Source organism: Anabas testudineus, chromosome 18 (genome assembly GCF_900324465.2).
Source record: "Anabas testudineus chromosome 18, fAnaTes1.2, whole genome shotgun sequence".
Taxonomy (NCBI): Eukaryota; Metazoa; Chordata; class Actinopteri; order Anabantiformes; family Anabantidae; genus Anabas; species Anabas testudineus.
The window spans coordinates 16738665-16758547 of record NC_046627.1 but is presented as its reverse complement, the minus strand read 5'-3'; the positions used below and the strand labels follow the sequence as shown (position 1 = coordinate 16758547).

Here is a 19883-nt window from a genome sequence, read left to right as displayed (position 1 = left end):
TGTTTGTAAGTTATATTTACTGGTTCAGTGGTCTCATTACTTAATGTGTTATTGTGCTTTAGGTAATACAAGTTGCACTCCCACCACTGCAAGATGGTCAAGTCTAGCTCACATACTGCAAATTACAAGTAAATATTCCTTATTTTTGTACACAGTAGAAAACTGTAATACCAATATTATTTAACATATAATTATGATCATTTAAAATATTTCTTTAGGATTTGAAGGACTCATTGGCAGCAGAAAAATGTTGCAACAGCCCATTTGACAGTTCTGTGACTTTCTCAGGGCTGCCCTCAATCCTTGTTAGTTTGTGCATCGAAAATGTGATAAATTACTGTATTTCAAGGTATTTCAAAGCACTTTACAGCGATGATTGTATAAAAATGCATTCAAGAGGGTCATGCTTGTTTAAAACCTGTATTGCCTGTAATGAAGGATCCAGATGGATAAGATGCCACTTATTTGACAGAGATTCTTACTGAAGGCCACTTTTTGTCACGCACACTCGCACGTCTGATTTGCCAGCTGATGGTCTCCGAGTGTGCACCCTGCACTCTTCTTTTCTGTTGTGTTCTTTTTTATCCCGTCTTCTCTTCTGTGGTGGCTGATTGGCAGATCGAGGCTGAAGTGTCACCCAGCTCTCCAAGCCCCGCTGCACATTGTGATCCTCTTCTCTCAGCGTGTGTGTCTGTTGATATGGCGGGGTTACCTCAGGGGTCTCGTCTCAGAAACCTTACACAATGACTCAAAAGTGAACTCTTCCCACAGTTCAAGGGTTAAAAGAAACTGCTGTTAAAGTAGCAGCACAGTGGAAAACTTTTTAATCAAATTAGAAGCGTTTATACTATGAAAGCTGAGTGTAGTATATCAACACCATGCGCCCTAGAACCAGCAGAAATAGGAATGCTGCTGTTAATTGAATACAAATTGGTTTTCGATAAAATCCTCTCTGTGGAGGGTTGTGATTATCTTTCTGTCGATTGGCCCACTCTAAGTCTACATTTTAAAGCAGGAAATGATGTGCAACATTGTACTGAAAATGTTTTTTCCTTGATCTCTTAAAACTAAAATGTCTAATTTTCACTCACCCTAATAAGAATATCTCTTATTTCTTAAGATGATTAGATTATTAAACTGCTCTGGCCTTAATATGGGTCCTGGGTTTATAGAAAAACACAATACTATGCATTTGTTATAGTGTTTTATGTAGTATGAATTAACTTTTTACATGTCATGAGTGTTTTTTTTGAGTGTTTTCTACTTGTAAATATGTTTTTGACCACAATGCAGCCCATAAATCACTGCAGCAAACTAAAGGTGGCTAAGCAAGCAGCATGGCCTAGAAAGGTAATCATCCCTATCCAAACCAAGCAGAATCCATCACTTCTTTATGAGAGTCTCTGAGGAGAGATTGCAAGGCAGTATTGAGAACACTCACACACACACACACACACACACACACACACACACACACACACACACACACACACACACACACACACACACACACAGAGAGCTGCTGCTTTCTAATATTAATTGGTCCATTACAGAGAGTGATGAAAGGTCGTGCTTGGTTGTTCAGATGCTGTCATTTTTAGTTTGACAACAACACCTCACCTCAACAACATGCAAGTAATTTAAATAGTCAATTTTGCAGATCAGAGTGCTGTCGTACAAGCGTTTTGTATAATTTTTTTTTTTTTTTTTACTGAATGGACTGGTACTGGTGTGCATGTTTATGAAGAAAGACATATAGGAAAAGAGTGGTCTGAGCCAATCTGACAGTGCTAAAATGCTGATGTTTACTAGGTAATATAACAAACTGCCTTGGTGTGTTAGCATGCTAGGTTAGCACATGGCACAGGCTCATAAACTTACAATACAAAGTATGACTAAAACTAAAGGGAATGTGTTTAGTTTTGCTCATAAAGGATGTGTCAAATTAAATGTTTGACCAAAAGATGGCAGTTTGCCTAATGGCTCAATTTTATGGAGCTGAGATTTAAATTGTGCAGATATTGCTACTGTTGGACTAGTGGGAAACTTACAGTGGTAAATTGATTGAAAGAAAATTCATCCATATATTCAAGATGGTATTGATTTGGTTATTATTTTTCAGATGAAATAATTGTCATGTAATGCTGATATATTGTATTTGTCTCTATTGTGTTTTTTCCCAGGCTCAGCTCCGAGAGCTTCAGCAGGTAGCTGAGGACCTACAGATCAAATTAGAAGAACACAGAAGGAGGAAACATGAGGCTGACCGACTGAAGGAGCAAAAGGCACTAGAAGCCGGTGACAGTGGTAAGTGTCATGCCACCTTTAAACCACTATGATTTGGTTTACGTCCATTGCACAGATCTGCTGCAGTTTGCAGACATAGTTAGGTCATTATTATGGCTACCACGGGGCAGCTTTCGTTTCATTTCATTGAACAAAAGTAAATTGACCTTGGCACCTCGGGCCAGATGGTCAGGATGACAAATGGTAGAACACTAGAAAGAGCTGGAAGGGTTAAATACAGATGCCTGTGCCACTGAAATAAATGGGCTGGTAGAGGAGTGCTGAGCTGCAGTATATTGCACTCCCACCGTTCTCCTTACACGTTTTTTAAACCTTCAGAGAGAAGCTGATTATGACTCACGGGAAAATTCCCTTATCGCTCTGAGCACAAGCTAGCTCGGCATTTAAGTGACGTTCAGACTGTGTGAATCTACAGAAAGTTGTGGTTCTGGGTAGCAAATGGGCTCAGCCATTTTCAGCACTGAAGTCCATAAGGATTTAGAATCATTATGTGTATGTAGGGAAGGCAGGGGATAGAAATTCGTGAGGTTAAATGAGCTCAAAGGTTTAGATCTTTAGATTGTACTGTAGCAGAGGAGGGAAAGGGGGAAGTAACTCACAAGGGCCATGTTTTTTATCTTTGAAGTTGACTTCTGTCGTTTGCTTGTCAATATATCAAATAACACAGTTATTCAGAAAAATACAATTTGTCTGCTTTTTAATACTTTGCTGACAAGTTTCCCACGTCCTTCTGCTGTGGTATCGATTGTCTCGTGTCAAACTGCCCCTCAAGTAAAAGTTTTGATTGCAATAAAGGTCATTTGACTTTGGTTGATCCTCTGAGCATGCATCCATCATGCTTCCCAGTGTGCAAGTTGACCTTTGCTGGATGTCTCCACCTGCCCCCCTTATTCCTGAGCCTGTTGTCCTTTGCTTCCATTACTTCTCATCTTCAGGGCACAGCAGCCATCAATTTTAATTTCCATGGTTGGCTTGCCATGTCTACTTGGCTGAGGAATTAAAAACAATACACATGCCAGTGTGAAATGTTTTTATTTTTACATGTTACTCCAGCAGGCTCTTACGCCTGTGATGAGCACAATATTAGTTATTCCTCTTCTTAAGAAGAAATTCCAGATAACACAGTTTACCATAAGTCTATCATATGGTAAACAGGCATCAGACAAAACCAGTTTGACAGTTATTTAGCAATTATTAATATACATTTCAGTAAAGCCTACCACATTGGCATGTAGGCTCTTATTATACAGTTCTAATATTAGTTTGTGTGTGGTGGTAGCTTTGTGCATTGAAGTTTAAGAGATGTTTCAGTAACTTAGGGGCTACTTATTCCTTCTACACTGCTTGCAGCCTAAGACGTTACATGTTGATTAATAGTTGAATTTCAGTGAATAAGCACCATTAATCTGCCACAATACAACTCGGCCAACATTTTATGGCTCCCTGATGGACTATAATGTTATTTAGTCGGGTAACAATCTGGTAAGACTTCTATGCATATTTTGATCTCATTCCAGAATAAAAAAATACATAGACTATAACAGAGATTTCAGAAGTGAAGTAATGATCAAGAAATTAATTTTTCAACTTTATACATGGAATTTCTTTTATGTGGCCTGGCTGAATGGTGTCCCTGAGCTTGTTTAAAAAAAATAAAATAAAATTTCAGAGCAGCAACCTTACTACTTATGAATTTATTAACTTTTTTAATTGCAAGTTTCTGGTGTGCTTGGTTTGCCCTGGTGATATCATATACAATACAGTTCTAAATGATGTGCTTTCTTTACAGTAGCGTTTCATAACAATTGCATTTTACATTATGTTCTATGCAGTAAGACCACACCCACGTGCTTTCAATCAGATTTACACTACATTTTTGCATAGAGGACAATTATTAGCAATTGTCAGTTCTCTGCATCAATCTCCTGGTGACAGTGCTTTAGTCAAGCATAGTGGAGGCAGCGTGATGGTCTGGGGCTGCTTTGGAGGTGGCAAAATAGGAGATTTGTACAGAGTGGAAGGGACCTTGATGAAGAAAAGCTATCAAAATTGACAGCTAGAATGCCTAAGGTCTGCCAGGCTGTAATTGCTGCAAAAGGTGTTATTTTTTTTTAAGTTTGAAGAACATATTCATCATTTCCATCAAAATCATTATTTCTGTTTTTGTTTGCTCTATTGCCTATTCAGGTTAATTTTGTGTGTGTTTCCTTGGAAAACAATCAAATATCAAAGTGATCCCAAACTTTTGACCAGTAATGTTGTTTCCACTGTACATAAAGCAGAAACAGCAGACTTAATTTCCCTTTGACGTTTTTTTAACCTTTAATGCAATACGTGTACAACCTCAAAAAAATGTGATTTTTTTATTGGCCAAAATACTTTGTGTGTTTGCTGATGAACTCAGTTGTATTTTATAAATAATTAGAAGTTTAGTGCCTGCAACAGACTGAAAAATAATTGGGACAGATGCATGTTTACCATCGTGTTACATAACCTTTCTATTTTAGGGTACTAATTGAAATGGAATATTTGCCTATTCTTGATGGATACAAGACTTCAGCTGCTCAGCAGTCCATGATTGCTGTTGTCTGATTCTCCTCTTCATCATGTCCCATACATTTTCAACAAGGGATGAATTCCCAGCCCAGTCAACCACATGCACTGTATCTGCAAAGCCAAGCGGTTATGGCATTGTGCTGCTGAAATATCCACTTACTTCTTGGAAATAATGCTTTCTTGATGGCAACAAATGTTTTTTAAAAATCCAAGAATACTTGGTTACCTTTTTGCACAGAATTGACAAAGGGCTTCATCCTTTCATTAGAGATTTAGGGCTGCATTTGTGGATGCAGCACTAGTCTGTTTTAAGTCACAACAGTTTTCTGAAGTACTCCTGAAGCCTCCTCATGAGGCTGTGTTCATCATGGTAGCATGGACGTTTCTAATACAGTTCTGCAAAGTCACGCTCATATTACAGTGGTTTCCTCTGAGGTTTCTCTGGAGTCCCTAAATCTGTACTGTAGATGGTGAAAGATAAAATAATATCTCTCTCACAGAGTTTGACACAAAGTGGTAAGCCATAACCCATCTTTGCTTGCAAAAACAAAGCCTTTGGTCGATACTGTATTTAAAAAAAAATGATTTATACACAATAATGATATCTTTACCTGTTACCAATGAATCTGCTAATTCTGGAATCACCATGAATGGTGGTACGTTGAAGGCCAATTTACAATTAAGTTAGTCAATGAAAACACTGAAAATCTTTTATTTGTCCCTTTTTCAGATAAATAAATGTTTGGCTGAATTTATAACATTTTAGAACAGGTCGCAGTCTTTATTAAGTTTGTTATTGAAGATGAACCAATAAAACATTTGCCTTAAAATACCCTTGAACAACAGAGTGCCTATGAGGACAAATACTGAGTTACCTCACTTAAGTATAGGAACATCACAACAAACACTGTTTTTTTTATGAGCACTGTGTCATTCCATTTCTGCCTTGTCAATAGCCCTTGTCAAAATAGGAATGAAAAGCCAGACGAACAAGCAGCTGAGCCTGCAAAGTAGATTTTAAGTCTTTTCCTTTACTGTGGCTGTCACTCAAACATGTCTCCAGGGCTTCAAGCACAGCTATTGCGAAGTTTTAAAGGGCCAGGCTATTTGTAACTTTAAAGAAAATTAGTTTCTTATGACACACACAAGTGTTTGGTACAGTAAAAGAAAATGCTGCAGAACTTGGGGAACTGGGACCATTTGACTTGAGTGAGCAGCAGGTTGACATATTTTTGGGGTATCCCACCCATTACATGTAACAAATTCATACAGGAAAAATTTGAGAATTGATAAAATGTGAGGTTTGTTTTAGTAGATAGCAGTGATGCACCAATCGATGGAGTGAATATCGTAATCGGACAGATTTAACAGCTGGTCTCAGTCTGAGGTATTCGATTGTGCACAGATCACATTTATAAGCATGAGAGAGAGTAGATGTAGTAACAGCATATAGTCTGTCAGGAGATAAGTAGCACTAATCTAAGACCAGATATTGATGTTGTCTATGTTGTGGAGCTGACAGGACCATAGGAGGGCACAGGGAAATAGTCTGATAGGAAAAAGAGGGTGTGGTTGGCAACATAAGACCTGCCTGTGGAGATGGGCCTCTGGCTGGCAGATCTGGCTTGACCCTGTTAATTCATGGTGGTAGGGCCTCCATTACAGCCAGCTCCAGTGGTTAGCTGGTTAGCATGCCGGTGACTGGTCACATTGGATTTAACCACTGAAGAAGTGTTGTATGATCTTCCCGCATTCTCAACTAAATGTGTTCCTGTGCCATCTTAAGTATTTAATTCTGAACTAATTGGTGGCAATAGGCGAACTTAGCAAAAGTACAGTATATGGCAATTATGTTTGGACAACTGTGTGGGCTCTCTGATGAAGATGTCTAACAAGCTAGTTGGGACAGCAATTTTGGCCTGAGTCTGTGCAAATACAACAAGTAAGGCTAGGTCATGTATCCACTATGCTTGGGTAAGTATAGGATTTATGATCACTTTGTCAGAGACGAGTAATTTTTACTGCATGAATAGCCAACGGATCCGACTAAGCTGGCTTACCTGTTAAACTGAATAAACTGCCACTCAAGCCAGTGGGCCCAACCACAGTAGCATAGCTTATGATATACAATGTACATATGAGGCTAACTGAACCTGCTAAATGCATTGTTTTTGCTTAGGTGAGGGTTGTACCTGTGTTAGGTCAGTTTAAAGAACCAGTACGGTTAGGAGAACAGAGTGGTGTTACTTGCCAGTGGCGCCTGGCAGATATGATTGCACAGTCCGACACTCTCTGTGGGACCAAGTGATAGGTCAGACCATCATTTGAAATGAATACTGAGCATCTGTAGGAGTGCTTACCTATCTTGTGGCACATCCTTGTGTGTTAATAGCTGCCCTTCCTTTACCTTTGAGTTTTAAAATCAGTGTACATAGTTATATATTATATGCATGTATTATGGTTACATTTCTCAAAGCATACTTGGAAATCTGTACTGAATTGTAATGGAATAACAAAGTCTTTGTTGTTTCGGGTAGTTAAAGAGGACACTGATCATGTGTGCTCGCTTTTCCAGAATTCCATCTTAATGCCATCTATGATAAGGTCTGGGTTCACATGGAGGTTTCTTCCCTATCTAATGATGTTTATTTGATATGATCCCCTCATGCAGAGACATTCTGTATTTAACATCTGCTACCGTCTTAAATGGTACTTCCAAAAATGCAAAGCTACTTGGCCTCGGAGTTCATCCACAGTATAAGGGGGTTTCCTCTAGTTCATCAGTAATCCAGTGGTTGACCTGATTTCACCACCACACTGTTTTGTAAAGCACCTCCCTTCTACCTCTCATGATATCTACCTGGTGCATTATTCTAAAGTAAAAGATCACCGTTATAAACAGCCTATAATTAATTGAGTATAGGGAGATGCCAAGATGTCCATTGCTGCTTGTTGTTTTTTCGTCTGTCCTCTTTCCTCTCACCCAAACCGGTCGAGGCTGATGGCCATCCACCCTGAGCCTTTTTCTGCTCTAGGTTTCTTCCATTAAAGGGAGTTTATCCTCTCCACTATCTCCAGTGCTTGCTCAAGTGAGGATCTTCACCGACTCAAGTGCTGTTGTTGAGTTTTCTATAAAACTCTGTATTCAGTTATTTTTTATTGAGGTCTTAAACACTGTAAAGTGCATTGAGATGACCTTTGTGATTTGGTGCTTTATAAATAAAGTGAAGTAAATTGAAGGTATGTGATTAATTTAGAATATTAATCAAATAGCATGTAAGGAATTACTGTTATTTCTTAATAACTTGACACATTATTAGTAAATATGCAGCATACCCTCATCCCATCAGCGCTAGTGAATTTAATGTCCGACTCATTCTTTCTCCAGTAGCTCTACCTCCTCTTCTAAGGTATGCACATTTGCTGTTTTTATTTTTGCTCGTGTGACAAATCCAGGATTTTGCGCTTGCACATACTTTAGACATTCAGTAGCAAGGTTACATGTATCTTTTATACAATCAATGTAAAAACTTTTTATACACTGTCTTGGTGAAAAGTTTGCTGTCAAACACATTTTAGGTTTAAAACCAAACCAGTGCATTTATTTAGGAAAAAAGATTTGTACATTATCAAAAAAAAAATATATGGACATATTCCCACTCACCAGATATATAACTTACTAACTTGGAAAGTTATCTAAGTTACTCCCAGGCTGAGACACCTTTTCTAGTTCTTTTAGTACATTATGAAAACTAAGGACAAAGGTCCCTGGCAACAGTCAGAGCACAGACTTGTGACACCATTTAAGCCCAATGCCTTAGACCACCTAGACAGTGCGTGGCTCAACTTAAGGCATTTTTCATCAGATATTTGTAACTGCTGTTGTCAAATGCATTGATTGTGTTAAAACAATGACACATGAGACTTCAGCTCTTAAACATAATTAAGTTCATGGTCTGTAAAAATATGAATTTGGTTGCTTCTTGCAATTCAAATATTGTTGTTTTTGCAGTTGACTCTCAAGTTTTGGTTGCCTTATTGCACATTAATTATTAATTTTGTCAAATTTGTGATACATTTGTGTCATATTTGCTCTAAGATGCTAAAAATATCCTGGAAAGTCACAAATGGAAACACATACAGTACCATCAAAAGCAGCATTTTGGATTCTTCTACATTCACATTGTGTCCTATTCTCAATAAAGTAAAAGATCAATGCCTGCATCCTTTTGGTCCATTTCCATTTCAAAACATTTTTTTTTTTCTGCAGAAATAGGTAATTTTCTGTGTAGAAATGTTTCTTATGGTGTATAAAAGAAAGCAGAATGTGTTTTGTTAGCCTTGGAGTGCAGAGCCTACAATAACAAAGAAGGCTCAGTGTGGATAACATGGTCTGTAGCCTAGGCATAGATCTGCAGTCTCCTGCTGATATGTTCCATTTTCTCTGTTCTCTTTGTGCCTCTCTTTATTTTGAGTGTGCTGTGCTATCGCCAGGGCAACATGGGTGGATGAGTGATGGTGTCCATTAGTAAACATAGCCCCCTATATGTGCCATCGGCCTAAAGAGCCAATGTCTTGAACCTCCTTTCTCTTTTTTTTCACCCTCCTACTCTCTCCTCACTTATTTTCAACATTCTTCCCCACTCTTCCTTTTACCTTTTACCACATCGCCCCCGCCTCCACTCCATCTCTTTCCTTCCTCTACTCCCTTCTCCATCTATCCTCCTTATGGTTGTTTTTCATAGCTACAGCTCTGCAGTAGAGGGAGGGATGAGACCATTTCTCTTCCTCCTTTGTGCACTCATTTTTGCAAGGCGGAGCGACTTGAGGATGCGTTGAGAATGTCAGGCATTAGGTTGGGAATAGAGCGCCGTTCAAACAAAAGAATGGGCCACTAATATGACAGATGCTGTGTGTATTGCAGAAGAATATTAGCAAATCTTGTTTTTTACCCTCGGTTGAACACAGTCAACAACGGGGGGTGAGGAATCTGGCTTCTTCATAGACATTTGCTGCTTCCAGTCATGTTGTGTGTTTTTTTTTTTTAAACTTAAATCTAAAAAAACCAAAAAAACACTTTATAAATATGGATTTATAGTTCATTTTGGCAAGGCTGAATTGCAGCTCACTCAACACAGACGCTCCTTTACATTGGGGGAAGAAAAAATGCTAGTTTTACAATTAGCTTTTCTGTAATTAGTAAGGAATGGTAATTGCGACGGATGTGCAATTAGCATTATGTAAAGTGTTTCTCCCCAGACTGAGGGGCCAATCAGTTTGCTCCTTTACATTCTCTGTTCTGCTGATGATGTGGGAGATGTTTAGTGCCGAAAATAAGAGAATTTCCTTTCCCTCCCACTCCAATGAATGCGATTCACAAAATGAATCAGTTGGGGTCACATGCCCGCTGGAAAGGGGGGTTCAGGAAGTTTTTGCGTCTCCTTTTCATCTGCCTGTGAATATGAATGGAGAAGAGGGAAATCGCTGTCATACAAGCCGTTACAGCACAAGGCCTCCTGATTGCATTCTGGACTCTGACATGCTTTTTTCCCTACAGGGAAACCAAATGTTCTTGCACAGCGTGACTGACTCATTGCCTGATTGCCAAAGAACCTCCATCCTCCCCCCACCCCATCTCCTCAAATTTTTTAAAATCCAGCTCCAGCTCTGTCCTTTTCTCTATCCCTGTCTCTCAGTTTGTGTTCTGATGGATTAGTGTGTATTACACTGGTTGATGATGCATCCAACATGCATTTTTGATTTTTCTCTTTAGGTCCAACACATCAGAACAGAACGATATCCAGTGTTTTCCAGTTACTGGACAGTAACAAAGATGGCAGGTAAATAACATCATGATCATTTTATTGTTGACAATGGAAAATCTCTGGTTTATGTTCCTGTTTTGTTCTAAGCTCAAATAGAAACAGTGACATCCTTCCAAACTGCTCCTTAAAATGCAAATACAATTTATATACATGAATCATTTGGCTAGTTTAAAAAGTGCTGGCAAAGGTTTTTAGATAACCACCACTTATATTTTAATACTCAAACATTTTCTCCCTCCATATTTTACTCTTACCAGGGTGAAAACGCTTCTGTCACAGTATTAAGATTGCTGTGAAATCAGATACTTAAAGCGTGTTTGCTCCCGGTTTGGCCTGTTCTCCTCCTGCTGTGCCATTGTAAAAAATGTACCACAGTGGGCATAAAGACTGGTGTGTGAAAAGAGCAACACGGTTCAAGGTTTTAAATTTGGCTTAACATTTCAGTGCCATTCAAGGATCTTAGAGTCTCTAAAATTTCTTGCAAGAAGTCTTTGAGGTATACACTTTTAATGAATTAACTCACTTATTACAGAAAATTTATCAAAAAATGAAAACCACCTCTGCTTTAGGGCTGGTATTCCGTTCTTTAGTGAACACTGTGCTTGTTGTATTACAAATTTGAGTACCTCATTCATCAGTATTTATACGTACTACACTCATGAGATGAGGTCTCATCAGTCTGAATTTGGAGGCCACGTCTCATTCCCTGAAACTCCTATCCTACGATCTACTTGTCCTTCAGCAAACTTCAAAAATAATTTGTTGCTTTATTTGCATTGTTTAATTCAAGTCCCAACGGGACCCACTTGTTGCCTCCCTGCACAATCCCTCATCCTCCCCTGAGCCACCCAAGCTGACTAACTTGCTGCCATGAGCAGTGTTTAACCTCTGCCAGCTTTAACGAGAATGGCATCCATTTTGCTTTCCAGCAAGATGCCTATATTTGCTGGTGGCTTGCAGAAAAAGCAAGCGCATGATATCCAGTGAGCCTTTCCCCTTCATACTTTTTCTCCACTGCTATCCCCACCCTCACGTTCTTCACCTTCCCACACCACGACTGGGGGAAAAAAAAAAAAATCAATACCGCTTAAGCTAACTGAGCATATTCTCCCGGAAAGGAAGCAGGGCTGGGCACAGTAAACTGAAAGCGCTATAAAACATATGGCTGCATTGAGGATGAAGTGCTTGTGCAGCGATTTTCCAGGGAGCGGTGTGTGCCCACTTATGCATTCCTGTGCCTGGATGTGTACAATTATTCAGCCCTTCTGCACCCCCACAATCCCTGCCCTGCCTCCATCCATTCACTGTATCCCTGCATCCCAAGTGGCATCTCTCCACAGGCCGCGCTTAAACAAACACATTACTAAGCTGAAATATCTGCAAGTGTCGCTTATTTTTATACAGCCATTGTTTCAGTCTGTCAGTCAGTGGGATTTGGTGAGCTGGCTATCTGGAGGCAGGACATGTATTGATGCCCATGTGAATAAAGCCGGGGGTGAAGGCTTTGTGTATGTATGCTTCATCCCATTCATATGGATGCCATTTTTTCCTGTAAGGCTCTGCAACTCACATGCCTGAGTGTCAAGCCTCATTTAGTTGCCGCTAAATGATAAATACAAAGTCGAAAGCCACCAGCACACCTCATGTTTGCACACTGGCAGGCAATTTGCTGACTTTGAACTGGATTAGCATGCACATTGCAGACTCTTTATCTTGTAGAAAAAAGCTCTTGGCTTTGTCCCTAATGACACTTAGCAAAACACTACCCCGTTCTTAATCCACTTGATTGGAATTGCTAATTATGTTTAATGCAGATTCAAAGATAATTGTTCTCCCATTTAGATTGTGAACTAGTCTCATTTTTGTGTCCATTTAGCCACCAACGACTGCTTCATGACGAAAATGGCAACAGTTTTACCATGAACTTTTGAATCAACTCTGAAATACATAAAAAAATATATCAGAAGCTCACATGGTGCTAATTAGCAGCATTATGTTATTTTAATTCAAATATCAGCTATAGAAATGTGATGTTATAACATCTACAGTAAGTAGTTAGTCGTGTTTCAGTCTGGACGTTTTGTTTTGCACTATGGGGGAAACATTCTCCATCACATATTGGCCACTGAATGAGGTAGACTGTGGACTTCATCCTGAACCTTCCCAAGCATCACGCACAAGTGCAACCCACTGTGCCAGCTGGCAGGCAGTTGGCAGCCCAGTGCAGGATTAACTAGTACCAGTATGCTGGCCTATAAATAGAGTCTACCAACTGCTTCAGGAAATGAACCATGATGGAGCCTCCCAAAGGCCCACGAACAGGTTGTGCTTTTTATCCCCTCCCCTCTGTCAGGATTTATCAGGGTATGTACGAGAGAGTGAGTTCCCTAATGTTTATTACTGTCTCACTCAGTCAAACCTACTGTAGGTGTACATTGCAAACCACCTGCTCTTATGATGCCATGGTTTATATGGGCATAAATGCCCAAATGTGGTTGGAGCTATAGCCAGTTTTCAGAGCCGCTGCTCTGCAGCCTCTTTTCAGTGTGACAATGAAGAGAGCCATTGTTTTTCTCCAGCACTTACTCTGAGCATTGATCCTCTGTAGTGGAACAAGCTATTTGCTTTGTATGTTTACCTGCACTTCCGCTTTTGATGGACTCCTGGGATTGATCTTGGCTATGCTGTCATTATCTCAGCTCAGTAGTGTTAGTTTAGGTGGTACCTCTAGAAGAAAGACAGCAGCAGGGAGGAATGGCTGAAGAAAAGATTTCAGTGTTCTAGGATAAGAGGTGGTGTGTGGTTTTGATTGTGCTGCGTGTTACGTTGTTTTGTGCTGCTACACAAAGGGAGACAGGCTAAAAGAACAGAGAATCTGTGTCAATGCAGTGTCAAACAAGCCCAAACTCACCTAAGGAATGAGCTCACCCAAAAATAAAAATGTTCAACACACAGTCATAGCAGTTGAGAAACCAGCCAAGGTTGTTTCCAGTTCAATATACAGTGAGTTAGCGAGTGCTGCTATTTTCTTCTGTTCTTCTTCAGAGAAACACAGAAGTACAGACTAGTTCATTGATAAGTCAGATACCTCCAACAGCTTGTGCTGTTGTGTTTAGGGTATGAAGGTGAAATATGGTAATGCAAATATTTTTGCAGAGGGTTTTTTCCTTTTTCGAAAAGGTTGTACTGTTGAATTCAGCTCTTGGGTGCTTGGGTATACATTTCATGTAAATAGATTGTTGTTGTCAGCTGCAGTCGTGAAAGGCATCAACGTGTTCGGTAAAACATGATGGATTCAGCACAGTACATTAATAATAAAAGAGAAATGTTTATGTCTGTCCTGAAATATGTGCTTTAAACCATGAAAATGCAAATACACTAATCACAATTTGTTATTGAACCCGAGGTGATGAAACTGAAACTGACAAACAGTGTTTGTGAATTTGAGTGGAGTTTTTTAGTGATTGTACCAAATGACCCCAATAAATTCACACTGTTCTCATCTGCACATATTGTTTCTCTTGTTTAACACAGTATAACAGTGGATGAAGTCCAGGCTAAAGTGGCACTTGTCCATGATGAGGAGCGGGTTCTTTCTGAGAATGAAGCAGGGGTAAGTTAAGTAAGTCTAAATAAGACTTTTAGTCATACAGATAATTGTTAGTTCTAATATTGTATTTTACATTAAAGACTTTACATCAGTAGATACAATTATTGGAACACAGTGAGCATGATTACTGTATTATGAGAAATGATTAATCTAACAAAATTAAACAATCTTGTGTAAGTGCGACAGGAATTACTTACAGTAGATTCCTACCATTACAGGCAGTCAAAAGAAAAAAGAAAATAAATAGTTCTTTACAAGGACTTTGATTTCCTGTAGTTTTAAGCAGCTGTTACTCAAGAGAGAGCAGACGGTATACTTTAGGGGGGAGCTAATTTCATTTGCGCATTAAAGCATATTTGTTGCATTGGAGCATGCAGTATTTACAGCGTCGGTACAGTGTATGTTGGTAAAACTCAAAATCTCCAGCATGCCACCAGCATCCAAGAATAAACCTTATTTGTCTGCACATAATGTAAATGCTTTGTTTGCCATATAGTGAATTTTTTTTATATTTTGCGAAGGAGCTGATTCAATACAGCTTCATCTGCCTCCTATGTCATTTTTTGCATCTTGCTCAGGCTGGCTGTCTCTTCCTGGGTTTTCTGTTTTTTCCGCTTGTACAACAGGGTCCCTTCCACATTTGTTTGAATTTTGAACAGGATGAGCACAGTTTTCCAACAGCGATTTTTTTTTTTCCCCCTCAAGCTGCAATGTGTGAGAATGCGGCTGTCTGTTTCACTTTAAACTTGTTGAGTCTCCCGCTTACCAGGCAGCAGATATATCAAAATCTGTGGCTGTAAACAAAATGGCTAGAGCTCAATCTTTCCTCTTCCCCTCCTCGTTCCCCTTTCTGCTATAAATGGCAATTGGTATGTGCAATCACACACATACACGTACAAAAGAATAAAAAAACCTCTCCTGCTGCAAGACAGGATAAGTTCAGCTTGTGAGTAGGTTGTCACGTAGCTGAGAATGTGTTTACAGGGATGTTAAAATGTATGCAATGAATGCACAAATTCAAGTTTACAGTGTAGGTTTATTGTAACAGAGTAGAAATGTCCTCTGCTCTGTAAATGTTAATATTGGGGATGTTGCATTGGATTAGTAATCTTTGGTAAAACCACTGAAACTGTAACCAACATAAAAACACTCATAGATACAGGGGAGAAAAAAAACAATCAGTGCTCATTTGTTATTGCTGCTGGTTAACAGGGAGGCTCTCCTAATGAATTCAGCTGCACCTGAAGAGGACGAATCAGTTTGAATATGCATGAAAACGTGTACTTAACTGCAACCACAACAAACGGTGATCAAGCTGGGCAAATTAAACAGGGTGCCATTGACACCAGTTAACAGGCAATTTACGTTAGGACTGACAAGTGGCCCCGTGTTAGCACCTTAATCAAGCTCCAAGGGCAGCAACAGTTGTGCCATATAAGAAGTTAATTCTGTGGATTGGTGGGATTTGGATGAATTTAAATTAATTCCTGTCTGTCCTTTGTTATCACCTCTTTGTTCATAACTATCCTGCTAAACAGCCAGTACATACTCTTACCATTAATATCGTTCATCATACTGTTTTTGTTTATACACAACTGTATGTGAACTAAAAACAAAGGCAGGAAGTGATTTCCTTCTTGATTTCTTTTCATCTGTTACACACAGGGACAGGGCCATATAGATAAATCTTTCGCACACTTATTCAATTTGTGTCATTTTCACACCTTTTCATTAGTTTCCCCTCTTCTTTTTCCTTTCTCTTAAGAAGCTTTGGCCTCCACAGAAAATTCACTTTCCACTTCAGCGGCCCAGATAATTCAAGAACAGAGAGGATTTTCAGGAGAACAATTTGATGATCAAAGGAGGCACTCCACTCGGGAAGGAAAAGGGATATTCTGAAGTGGTCCTCCTGCAGTATTTTATCATTATGTTATAGCTCTCCATTCCTGCAGAAACCACTGTTAACGTAGATACAAGTTCTTACATACATACTTAGAATCATCATAATCACAAGTATCCAAGAAGAACGTCTTAATGACTTGTCGTCTTTTAAAGTATGTTTAAAGCAGCATTTTATTTTTTTTATTCTATTTTTTGCATTAACCACAGGACAGTGCATTTTCAGAAGCACCGACGTGTGACCAAGCTCGGACTGTGTGTTGGTGAACAGAGCTGCAGGAAATTGCCTACCCGCTTGCCTCCCGTCAAAGCCCCTCACTCAGTTTTGCATTAACAAAGAGAGTATACAGTATGTTTTGCCTTTTTTTTAAATAGGAGGATGCAAGGAATCCCCTGATTTAAAAAGTCAGCGTTTGGTGTTCAAGCACTTCTCGATAGTGATAAAAAATAGAGCAAAGTTAGGGAGAATTTAAGTGCGTAGATTTAAAACATTGCTGTAGAAAGACTGGCAAATTATCACAACAGCTTGCTAATGGAAGCCTTTCTCATTTCACTGTTTAAGAATATAAGCTATACCCAAGGGGTTCCTATGTACAGTAGAATAGCTGGCACTTATTGGTAATGAGAGAAATGAAGACATTGTAGCTTGTGTAGTGTAGTTGGGAGGTGGTGGTGCATGGGTAGAGAGAAAAGTAGAAGCTTATAAATTGCATTGTAATGAACTGTTTGGTGTCTATACTGTAAAGAAGTCTTGTAAAGGTAAAGAACCAGTAGGGGAAATATTCATACTAAATATATTTTTGCTTTGGAGATTCAGATCAGACCATATGGTCTTCATCAGCAGAGGAAATGTTGCCCATGAAGTTAAAGATCTTCAAGTTTTCATATTTATGTCAAATTAATGCTGTCCTCGAGGTAATTGTTGAATTCATTTTGATCTTTCTTTATTATTTTGTAAATCAAAAGTCACCAAAAGTAAAACAATGAATACAGACAAAATACAGTAATTAGTGCTGACGCAGTTGGTTGATTTATTGTCAGTGAACAACAGAGACTCTAATAAGCATTTGAAATGCAAAACAAGAAATTTTCTTGAATTCTCGATGAGAATTTGAACTTTTCCCCATTAATTTGAATATCTTGAAGTTTTTGCCCATTGTTGTACAGAGAAAATAAGTAATTAGAAAATGCCACCCTGGTCTCTAAGAAATTGTAATGGCATTTTAACAATTTTCTGGCATTTTACAGACCATAATTAATTGAATAGTTAATCATTAAATAACAAACAAAAACAAATTAATGGTTCATAAAATTTTTTAGTAAGAAGTAGTCTAAATCATGTACAGAAACCATGTTCACTCAAGACAGAATAAAATATTATTAATTTTACACATTAAACAATGAGTCAAAAATATGATTTGATTAAGTGGCAACAGAAATAACAATTACACTCACTGTTACAAACACTAAAAACCTTACACATGGTATCCAACCATGTCGGCCATTTTTCCATCTTAGTGGGGAATTGACAGAACCAGAAAGCACCTGCAAAGCAGACAGACCTGACGTGACTTCACCTCTCTGTCTTTGCAACAACACTGAGCTCTCTTGATGTTCACAACATCTGCCATACACAAAAAAAACAAACACCCAGTGCCTGGCGCTGCTCTCCCACCTTACTCACTACCCACCAAGGTCAGCCACTCGGCTCAGCTCTTCACACCATATGTTTGAGCTGGTTGACATTTGGCCCCAGCCAACGCTGAAATCTCACTTCAGAGGGGGCTCGGCATTTTTGCGTTCTGTTTCTGCATGTGAGCGGGGCAGATTTCTGTTGTATTTTTATCTCAAAGGCAAGACTAAAGATGTTAGCTGACTGTTAGATATTAGTCGAGAGGTGGTGGGGATTGGATACATATCGGATCCATGTCTAGGCTTTTTATACAGTGCAGCATATAGATATCACCCTGATAGTAATTGCTGCACGTTTAATCAGCACACAACACTGTGGAATTATTATTCAAATCACTACCACATGAATAACAAGGCAGGCATTAGATGAAGTCTTGCTTGATGATGTCTCGTCAGCCTCCAGATGGGGGCAGCAGGCCTCTAGGTTGAATGGGAGCTAATGGAAAAATGGAAAGTCACATTCACAGGTCATTTAATCTCTTTGTTTTGTCATGGACTGAGGCCTCTGGTGCTGTTTTCCTGCCTCACTCTCTTTAAAAAAAAAAAAGAAAAAAAAAAAAGAGAGAGAGAGATCCCTCCTGTTCAGAAATGAACATTTCTCATCTGCCTGCAAGAATTTCTTTTGATGCATTTGTAGGGAGGTTTTGTAAGCTTGCAGTGATTCTAAGATTTAATGTGTGGGTTCTAAGGAGAGTCTTGGGTCTGGAGGGAGTTATGTTTTACTGCCTATATTTAACTTTCTGAAATGCCTTATTTGAAGCAACGAATGCTCTTGCATCACTGAGAGTAACTGTGAGGTTTAATATCTGCAGACCTAAGCTGTACTTAGGATTCCAGTCTTACTCAACTGACTGCGTGGATGTAGGCCATAATGTTTCCCTACAGTGCATGCACGGGCTTGCCATTCCACACTGTGTTTGCTTGTTGATTATACAGTAGATAAGGCATATTATACACAGCTTACACTGAATCATCTCTGTAGCTTAGATGTTGAAATGAGGTGTGTGTGAAGGCGAAGAGAATGGTGGTAGTAAACACTGGCAGCCATAAATGGGTTTTGCATATCTGTTTCTGTATTCAGGATTCAAGATTATAGTCCTGTCTTAAAAGCCTTCTGGGTATATGAGCCTAGCTGAGGGCTAATGGGGGGAAAAAAAAAGCGGGTTGTCTGTGCATTCCCCCTATTCATTCATCACCTCCCATTGAACACGTCATATTTTTGCTTCCCAGAGTACTTTCAAGTTATATAATGTGAAATGACAGTCTGAAACGAGAGGTGGAGTGATATGTGGTTTGTAGAGCCGAGGGAGAGAAAACTGACCTGCTAAAAAATGCTGTAATGTGTCATGTTCTTTTGAGATAGGACAGTGAGGGAAGGTGGAGGAGGAGGGATACGACGAGTGATTTAGGTGGTAACTGTGAAAGACTGTTTTTATTTGTTTTGGGCTTCGCACCTGACACTCCTCAATCTCTTGCCTTGCCCTCTCGTGCTGCACCTCTAATCGGCATCTACTCGGCACTCGTCTTTTGTTATGTAACCGTTGAGATTGGATGCGCTCGAGGTCGTGCGGGTGGTGCAGGTAATGGAACCAGCGGGAGGTCAAAGGCAAGAGAGGGAAGGGGCAAAGTGAAGAGGCATCTTTTTGTGCTGCCTCAACAAGTCCTGACAGAGTTTTCTTAAGTCAAGAGGCGCCTTGTCTATCTGTATGAGCTTACAGGATCTGTTCATGTCACAGTTTTGTTTACTTAATTCTTATTTACACAGTTTGACAAAATGAGAAATAATATGAAAATTAATAGTAACAAGAAACAGTGTTGTGTATAAAAAAAAATGCACACAATGTCAGACTTTATAAAAGTCTGACTTTACAGAAGTTTATACCACTTTTACTCCATCGCCGAAAATTACAATCTCCTTTGACGTTCCAGCCTGAAAGCGAGCTCAAGGCAATCATTTGTATTCTTATCAGCTTTAACCACTTGACAAATACTAT

At 39.3% G+C, this 19883-nt stretch overlaps 1 protein-coding gene across 1 annotated transcript in view; it reads left to right on the top strand.

Moving 5' to 3' along the window:
* LOC113157483 (glucosidase 2 subunit beta-like) overlaps positions 1–19883 on the top strand; it is a 116409-nt gene that overhangs the window by 5756 nt on the left and 90770 nt on the right. The window contains exons 6-8 of the mRNA XM_026353001.1: positions 2184–2307; positions 10637–10703; positions 14223–14301. Of these exons, the coding sequence (XP_026208786.1) occupies positions 2184–2307; positions 10637–10703; positions 14223–14301 (270 nt within the window). The remainder of the gene's footprint in view (positions 1–2183; positions 2308–10636; positions 10704–14222; positions 14302–19883) is intronic.